Genomic DNA, 8,885 nt, shown 5'->3' with positions numbered 1-8,885 from the left:
AAGATCTCCTCGGGGCAGAATGCTTGAAGAAGAGCTAGAGACATGAGGAGACACTTTTTAATGAATCACATAAGTGTTTTCACAATTGACTGGGACAAAAGCAAGATCCAGAGTCTACCTTCTCACTGATGTTTTTTTTTTTTTTTTTTTTTTTTTTTTTTTTTTTTTTTTTTTTTTCTTTTTAGAGTTCACTAAGATCGTGTTCTGCTGATGCTGGATAAAGCGTCGCCACCGCACCCACCTTCACTGATGTTTTCTTAAGACAGGGTCTCCTGTAGCCCAGGCTGACCCCAAACTCTCTGTGTAGCCAGTGATAACTCTCAACTTCTGATTCCCCGACCTCCACCTACTAAGTGCTGGGATTAGGGGTGTGCCACCAAGCCTATTAAAAAATGAGGTACTGGGGATTGAGCCCAGGGCCTCGTGCATGCTACACAGACACTCTACCAAATGACCTACACCCCGAGTTCACTGACGGTATTTTTAATCGTTCCTATTTGCTTTCACAAGTCGGTGAGCTCTGGGAATGGATCTAGAATCATCCAGACATCTGCATTATCACAAACCCTCACACTGATTTAAATAATCAAATACTATTTAAGAACCAACTTGAAAACTGAGTTTCATGCAGAATATGACATTTCTCCCTGGCACTACCTGGTGAAAAAAATTAAAAGTTATCCAAACATGTTTTAAAGTCACAGTGGCTAAGCACTACTAAACGCCACCCGCCACCTTCCCGGCAGGCATTGCTAGAAATACACTCCCAAGTTTGGATGCTCTTGGTAATCCATAGTGTTTCTTTGAAATTTCAGGTTTGGTTAGTCTGTTTCGGTCCATATGAACATTATGAGAGAGTTTTGACTGGGGCAGCAACACATAAATTAGCAAAAAAAGCATTCTTTATTATACAAATCTAGACCGTCTCATCTAACTCACACCTGAAGAAATCAACACAATGTTTCTAGTGTCCATCTCACCCCACCGAGAAAACTCTAACTCGACATTTGAGGTATTATCAGTTTGTGCAAAGTACACATACCCAGGGATCCTTGTAAGTACCAAAATAAAGTATTTACCTTCTTGCTAGTGAGAATAAAAGGCACCATTGTAAAATGCACATCTTGATAGGGAAAAAAAAATCCTATCAGCCTTTCCAAATACCAAAGGTAACATCTTAGGATTGCCCTTAGAAAAGAGGGTACTGGGAGACATTTTTAAAGTTTTCAAAATCTGTACAAAACTTATTCACATTCTTGTGAAATCCAAACACATTCACAAACGGCAACCATGTACTTCCTCCATCTCATGGGTGGAGTTCATGGCCATGATGGGCTTCTTCCTTGACAAGGCGACACACTACGACACGTGTTCCTTGAAGACCCATTTCTGTTTATCTGAGTTGCTGCAGTCCCGCAAGAGTGGTACAAAGCCGTGGCCAACGTCCTTCTTTGTGGCTTCGACGCATTTCCCGGTCTGTTTGTGAACTAAAGTGCCGTCCTACAAATGATAACAGACGTTGTACATTCAAGATGATTTTTAATGACTCTTCAGAAAAGCCTCATTTCCTGAAAGGCAGATTCTGAAGACCCCACGGAGGGATTTTTAGCACTTCAGAAATGTGGCAGCCATGCAAAACAGCGCCATCTGCTGGCTACTCAAGAGAATGGGCCAGCACCTCTAGCCTGTCTACTCCGAAATCACAACCAAGATCCTTTATTTACCTCCCTTGGGTCTCTTCACTACCTAACTCCATCCCTGATAACTTCCTTCTCCTGAGCATTTTAACAGAGTCAGCCTGGCCATACTCCTAACTTGGCTGCAGCCAGGTGAGGGACCCGAGTGCCCTGGCTATCTGTTCCCAGCCTGGGTAAGAGGCAGTGGGTCTCACAGGGTGTGAGATCTTTAATGGCCCTGATTCTCTCTCCCCACCCTGGCCCAGGACATGAGGAGACTGTCTTTGCTGTGTCTCTTGTCCCTCCCCCTCTCTGTGGTATAAGCTGTATCCCTGTAAGGAATTTAACCAAGGCCCAGTCAGAATGCATAATCTCCCAGTTCTGAGGGAGAGGCCTTGTAAGCAGCTGGAAGCTGCTGACCCCAACTCTTCCAGGCCCCCCAAAGTTACCTCCCAAGGAGGCTAAAAGTAAGTGACTCACTATAGTAGCTCTCTGCCCTGCCTTCTACACAAACGTACTTCTTAAGTGATCACTAAATTTTAAGGTAAAATTATTTGTGTGTGTGTGTGTGTGTGTGTGTGAGAGAGAGAGAGAGAGAGAGAGAGAGAGAGAGAGAGAGAGAGAGAGAGAGAGAGAGAGAGAGAGAGACCAGAGGAAGACATGCCGTCACCTCCACCTTCTTTACTTGAGACAGGTCTCTCCTGAATCTCATGCTCACCGGTTTAGCTGGCTAGGTTGCTCTGAGGCCCCCCGACTCCCAAGGCTGCCTCCCCAGTTTTGTCTTTGTAGATGGGCACTAGAAATCTGAATGCCTATCCTCTCGCTCATACGGCGAGTGCTGTATCCACTGAGCCATCTCTCCAGCCCTACAGTGAAATTCTTAACGCAGTGTGAGGCCAACCTTGTTTCTACATCGTCCTGTCACTCTCTGGGGTTCGGCACAGCTTACAAACAGAAGATAAATGCAAAGGGAAGGGGAGAACAGATTGTAGGGTGTGTGCATTACTCTGCCTAGTCGATTTTAGTTTAAGACAGGGTCTTGTTGGCCTGAAGTTCACAATCCCCCTGCCTCGGCCTCCCGAGTGCTGGGATTATAGATAGGAGTGCAACACTACAGGGTTCAGCTCTTCCAGGGAGCCTGCAAAATCCACTGCTTATTATTATGTATTTCAGCTTTGCACGGGATTTCAGAGGAACCCATTCATGAGCAGTGCAGAGCAATCTCTGTCCACCCCTGGGGCTAGTCAGGAGTAGACACTGGAAGATAACTCCTTTTTGTTTGGACTGACTTCCTCCAGCTCTTTGTAAAGCCTGCTGCCAGTGGACTAGGGGCCGGCGCCTTCTAGGTGCGCGATGACACCAAACTCTCAATCAACAGTATCTGCAAAGCCAGTTCCCATCCCAGACTGTCGGCTAGGTTACATCCGCGAGTCTCTATAGGGCCTCAGCTTCCCCGGGAAGTCCTGGGAACCCACTGAGTCCTTCCTGGGGCAGGGCAGGGCTGCTGTTAACAATGCCATTGCAGAGCAAGGGGGAAATGAGGCTCAGAGAAGCAGGCGACCCATGCTTGGGTCTAAGCTCATGTTTGAGCGCTTAGATCACCATGACACTTGAATTAACAACTCCATCTCACGCCCATACATTGGTGACAACTCTACTTCCTGTTACGACCTCTCATGGCGTAAGAGGAAATTCTGAAAGAGAAGAAAGCCCCACTGTCACCAGAAGCCACAGACTCTGCAGTCACCTCCCAGGGTCAGTGTCTGAGACCCCCTGGGACCAGGCTAGCGGGGACACCAGGCTTCCACGCTGTCTTACAGACCCGGATAGATGGCAGAGAGCGGCACATCACTGACCTCATGTAGGACGAACTCCTGATTCTCCGGGACGGTGTCGCTGCAGAGATGCATGATAAGGACATCCTTTCCCTCCTCCACAGCTATGCAGGCCTCAGGCTGGCGGGTGTTGTAGCGTATTTCTTTCTGGGATGTATACTCGAAAAACTAACAACAGGGTGACCAACACGCGTCAGTTTACCTTGTGACGTGGAAGAAGATGCCCTGAACAAGATCATCCAGGGCAGCAGTTCTCAACCTGCCTATCAGGTGTTTCCACCACGATTCACAACAGGAGCAAAACAGCAGTTATGAAGTAGCAATGAAAATAGCTGTATGGCTGGGGGTCACCACATCATGAAGAACTGAATTAAAGGGTTGCAGCATTAGGAAGGTTGAGAACCACTGATCCAGGGGGAATAATGGGGTAGATTGGGCCACCACCAGCCCAGCCCACCTCTGCCATGACCCTGCTAGGGCTCCAGGTGTCTTGGGGCCCTAAGCTGGCCTCTAATGCTGTGCGTGGTCAATGGTAGAGGTTCCTCTCTTGTTCAGCCCACTTACTAGACAGGGAGGGTGGGCTAGGGCTGGGTGGGAAAGGAAACAGACCTGTCTTAGGGGCTGTCTGCAACCTCGGGCAGCCCCTTCTCCTCTGCCTCAGTCTCCCCCTCTTCCAATTTAAATGGCTATAAAAAAGGCCTGGAAGATTTGGGGCACGGGGTACGCTCAGTGGTAGAGCATCTGCTTAGTGTGGGCCCCCACACGGGCCTCGCACTGCATGAGAGGCTTAACACCCCACCCCACCCCCCAAAAGAAAGACTTCTCTCATCCCAGGCAATGTTTCCTGCTCTGGTGTGCTTGGCATCTCTACAATACTTGGGGAAGATCCTGGTCCCTGGTCCCACTGCAGAGTGGGACTAAGGGTTCTTTCTCAGAAGGGCCCAAGAAGCCGTACTTCTCACTTAGCACTTTTAACAAGGCACCTTCTCCTGCCTCTAATACACGGTGTAGTGCTTCTCCATCCATCTCTACAGGGCTCATCAAACAGGAGGCTGGGATTCGGGGTGAGATGGGCCTGAACTCTGAGGGTTCTGATGGATCTCCTCAGCTTGGAGGAGCAGGTCACTAAGAAGTATTGAAGAGCCCAAATAATCTAAGGCTGGGGGTGGGGGGTTGGAATGATGGCAGTCTGGAAGTTCAGGCTAGGAGGAGGCTTATGCTCAAATGGTAAGGAGGAGTGGGAGAAAAAATGCTGTGTCTCCTTCTCTCCATCTCCGGGTGTCTGGGGCTCCTCAGAGCAGTGAAGCTCTGTAGGTCCCAAACCAATCCATCCCCAACATCTGCATCCCTGGTGGTGACCCACTCTGGCACATCAACCTCTTTCCTGGGCTGTCTCCTGTTCTAGTCCTCAGAAAACCTAAAAGTGAGCCTCTCTGCCCAGCATGACCCACAGCACTTAAACCAGAAAGATCTGCCTGGGCCCCACCTGAGGCAATTTCCCCAACACTGTTTTGATACCATGCGTCAAAACTTACTTTATTTAAGAATTAATTCTGGGGCTGGCTCGAAGTTAAAAGTGCTTGACACCGAACCTGATGACCTGAGTTCAATCCCCAGAACCCACAAAGTAGGAGAGAACCAACTCTCACAAGTTGTTCTGACCTTCACACTCATGCCATGGCTCACGTATGCGCTCGCTCTCTCTCTCTCTCTCTCTCTCTCTCTCTCTCTCTCTCTCTCTCTCTCTCACACACACACACACACACATACACACACACACACACCACACAAACACACACACACACGTGATCTTTAAAAAAACTTTAAAGGAATTAATTCAAAGGAATCCTATAAAATATAGATCTATTACTTTCTTCTTTCTGATCCAAGTTAGTGACAGAGTTATTTTCAATGACAAAAACAGAGCGGCGGACAACCAGTTAACTAGACAATAATGAAAGCATCAAGTCAAATTACCCAGAGGCCACAGGGATGACCTTCAAAGGACACCCGACAACACACAGGTGACTAAGTTAAAGCAGTGTGGAAGCAGCGCTGTAACGACTCCCGGCACGTCATCTAGAGCTTTCACGCCAGCACGGGAGGGAGAACACGCATGTTCAATCTAGCTGTCCTTCTGAGTCTCGCCACTTACCCCTCTCCACTGTTTATATTATAATCCTCTGATGGATTGGCAAGTGGTGATGAGCAAGAAGCGGGCTTCCCTGGAGGAAGCAGGTCCGGGGGGTATGTCCTCAGGACTGGATCTTGCCCTGGCCCTCTACTGTATCCCTTTTCTCTACCTTGACCCCATGATGGGAACTGTTCCACCTCACATTCCTGCTCCCAGGATGCTCTGCCCAGGCACAGAGGGCCAAGCCACCATGAGCCGAACGTTCAAGTCCTGAGCCCAAATGACCTTCCTCCCTTGGGTTCTTCCTGTAATGGCGACTCCAAAATAACAGACACCAGTGAGTCCCACCCACCAGGCTAGTGCTCTGACACTGAGTCATACTCCGACAGGAAAAGCAAACAAAACCCAGATATTTCATTTTCTAAAGAACACACAGAGGGCTGGTGAGGTGGGTCTGCTGGTTAATTAAAGGCTCTGATGGCCTGAGTTCTATCCCTGGGACCCACACAGTAGAAGGAGAGAACAAATTCCAGCCTTTGCCTGCTGTCTTCAACACACACACCATAGGCGCACATACACACATGTACACAAATAAATAAGTAAATAAATACAAAAAAGAGTTTTTTTTTTTAGAGTGACAAAGCTTGCCCCTTCCCACCGAGGCCCACACCCACCTGGTTCTGCCCCATCCCGTGGCAGAGGTACAAAAGGACCTGGTAGCCGTCGATCTGGTTTTCATTAGGAGGGTTATAGTCAAAGCAGTACCCTCTGAGTCCTTTGTTCTGGAGCTAAAGGAGACACAAAGGTGGCACCTGGGTCCAGATTTCCACACACCAAGAGATGTCACACAATCTTGACCTCTAGTGGGAAGAACACAATGAGGAGAGAGACCCCAGTGGCCACCCCAGGGAGAGGAGCCCTCTCCCTCTGTCTAGCTCTTTCTAGTCATCATAACGCTTTCCCGTGTTGACAACAGGTGGGAACTTGGCCCCACCTTAAGATGACGAACCTGGCCTGAAAGCCAGCATCTCTCTCTCAGCCACAGCCTTATTGCTGCCCTGGCCCAAACGTCTCTGGGTCTTGGCCTCACTTCCATGGTAAAGAAATATGGAGGAGAGAGGCGCAACTTCCAAACAGTACCACGAGTGAAACATTCCCCAGACAACCAAGCCTGGTAAAAGTGGTCCTTAATGAGAAAATGTGGAGGTGTGACTCAGGCTAACGGAGCCTTCTGAAGCAAGATGTGACAGTCGACGCAGTGTGGGGATCCCCACTAGAATCTGCAATCCCCCAAAGAGCAACCTGAGGAACCAAAGGAGTGTCCATTACAACGGCAGAGTGAGCAGCAGCAAGGCTGAGTGGTCATGTGGTGGGCCACGGTCGCAGTCTGACCCCTAAGATAATGTCGCATTTACAGAGCTGCACCCTCAAGAGCATAGGAGAAAATGACATGACCCCTGGGGTTTGCCCCAGTAGACAAAAACCACCAAGGGTGGGACAAGGGGAAGGAAGCAAGAGGAACAGAGTCTTAACTATTCTACAATCACAGAGACAAGACTCAGTATCAAAACTCCTGTGTTTTGGTACATTGGAACATGGAAAATACAAACTAACACTAAATCCTGGCTTTGCAGTTTTCAAAAATGGAACGCCAGCACTTCAGACAAGCGACGTGGAGAAGGCCACATGAGATGGTCTCGCTCCTAGGAAAAGCAGGACTCTTTGTCTTAGTTGGCCTCGGTCCATAAATGTTTCTTTGAGGTTTTCCGAAGTACTGGAAGCGAGTCTCCTGCCTCCACTATCGAGTTTATGGTTCCTAAGGGTTGGGAATGACTAACTGGTCGGGGACATTAAGACTAAAAGTAATCTGAAAATAGTATCAAAAATTTAGACACGGAAACACCATGCAAGCCTCACTCCCCACCCCCAGAACAGGAATTAATTAACTGGAGAGACCCTTAGTGGGCACACGCACTTCCACACAGGTCCAACGACCCGAGTTTGATCCCCGGGCCTCACAAAATGACAGAAGAGAAACCACTCCTGCAAGCTGGTCTCTGATCCCCACATATATGACACCCCACCCCCCACTTATGAAACAGCAACAACAAACCGGCCTTCCAGTCCTAACATTCCACACCCAGAGTCAGCTGCTCAAAGGGAAAGGAAGACAGTGCACCATCACACAGGAGGGGTAGGATGGGGGAGGTCTGCGGAACCCACAAATGCGGATTTTCTTCCCCCAGGATCACTGTTCAGACCCAAGATGGGGCAACATCCAATCTGCCACGACCCACCGCTTACCATCCCGAAGAAGCCAGGCCTGTCCTCTGGCACGTGCAGTTCTGGGTACACTGTCTCCAGGAACCACCGGAAGTCTTTACACTGGAGCTTGGCCCGAAGCTTCTTCCTCTCCGTCACGTCCCCGAAGGGTTCCTGAGAAAACGAAATGGTTGAGAGTCCTACGGGCCCTGGAGCCATCCTCGCTGAAGGCACAGCTAACGTATAATCAATCCACGGGCTTTCACTGAGCTGGGTGTTGGGCACAGAATGTTCAAGCAGCCATAGTGTTTGGCTTGTGAGGAGAAAACTGACCACCAATTGTCCTCCGACCTCCGTAAGTGCACCCCAGCATGTTCACACACACACTCACATAAAACAAATTTCATGGAGTTTACTTTTAAAAGAAAGAACTGGGGGACAGAAGTGTGAGGTACCCCAGACACTTACTTATTGCCCTTTGTGGGGGATCAAGTGTCAGTCTTCAACAGAACAACCCATTAGAGCAGGGACAGTCACATCAGAGGCAACAAGAGAAGAGACCATCACCCTGGCAGGGCTTTAGGGGGGTCTAGGAAGGAGAATGGTATCAAGAGACAAGGCACCTGCAGGCAGAGCTTGGGAGCCAGACCAAAGCCTGCATCAGCATCTCGAACCCATGCATTGTGGGCTCTGACCACAGGCCACCCTCTGTGCCCAACCGGAGGAATGCCACGACTCAGGCTGTGCCCTTCTTCCTACTGATATTTAAGTATTCACTCTCAAACACAGACCTGGGTCCTAGATATTATCATGAGTGATCAGCACGCTCAATGTAGTGAAGTACAAATGTGTGCTGGACACTCAACTTATTAGTGTGAGACCAACCCTGGGGTAAAGCAAACTTCTGGAAGTCTGACTTCACAGGCAAAGCCCCTGTGCCCATGACGCCTGCCACCATGCGGCACAGCAACTGTCTAC

At 49.1% G+C, this 8,885-nt stretch overlaps 1 protein-coding gene across 1 annotated transcript in view; it reads right to left on the bottom strand.

The window, feature by feature from the left end:
- Positions 1 to 880: 880 nt before the first annotated feature.
- Galnt12 (polypeptide N-acetylgalactosaminyltransferase 12) overlaps positions 881 to 8,885 on the bottom strand; it is a 29,018-nt gene continuing 21,013 nt past the window's right edge. The window contains exons 7-10 of the mRNA XM_028882776.2: positions 7,950 to 8,081; positions 6,320 to 6,433; positions 3,533 to 3,679; positions 881 to 1,500 (exon numbers count right to left, since the gene is read on the bottom strand). Coding sequence (XP_028738609.1) covers positions 1,360 to 1,500; positions 3,533 to 3,679; positions 6,320 to 6,433; positions 7,950 to 8,081 — 534 coding nt within the window. The 3' untranslated portion in view covers positions 881 to 1,359. The remainder of the gene's footprint in view (positions 1,501 to 3,532; positions 3,680 to 6,319; positions 6,434 to 7,949; positions 8,082 to 8,885) is intronic.

This window comes from Peromyscus leucopus, chromosome 2 (genome assembly GCF_004664715.2).
Source record: "Peromyscus leucopus breed LL Stock chromosome 2, UCI_PerLeu_2.1, whole genome shotgun sequence".
Lineage (NCBI taxonomy): Eukaryota > Metazoa > Chordata > Mammalia > Rodentia > Cricetidae > Peromyscus > Peromyscus leucopus.
The sequence above is the reverse complement of the archived record's forward strand: the minus strand, read 5'-3'. Positions and strand labels throughout refer to the sequence as shown.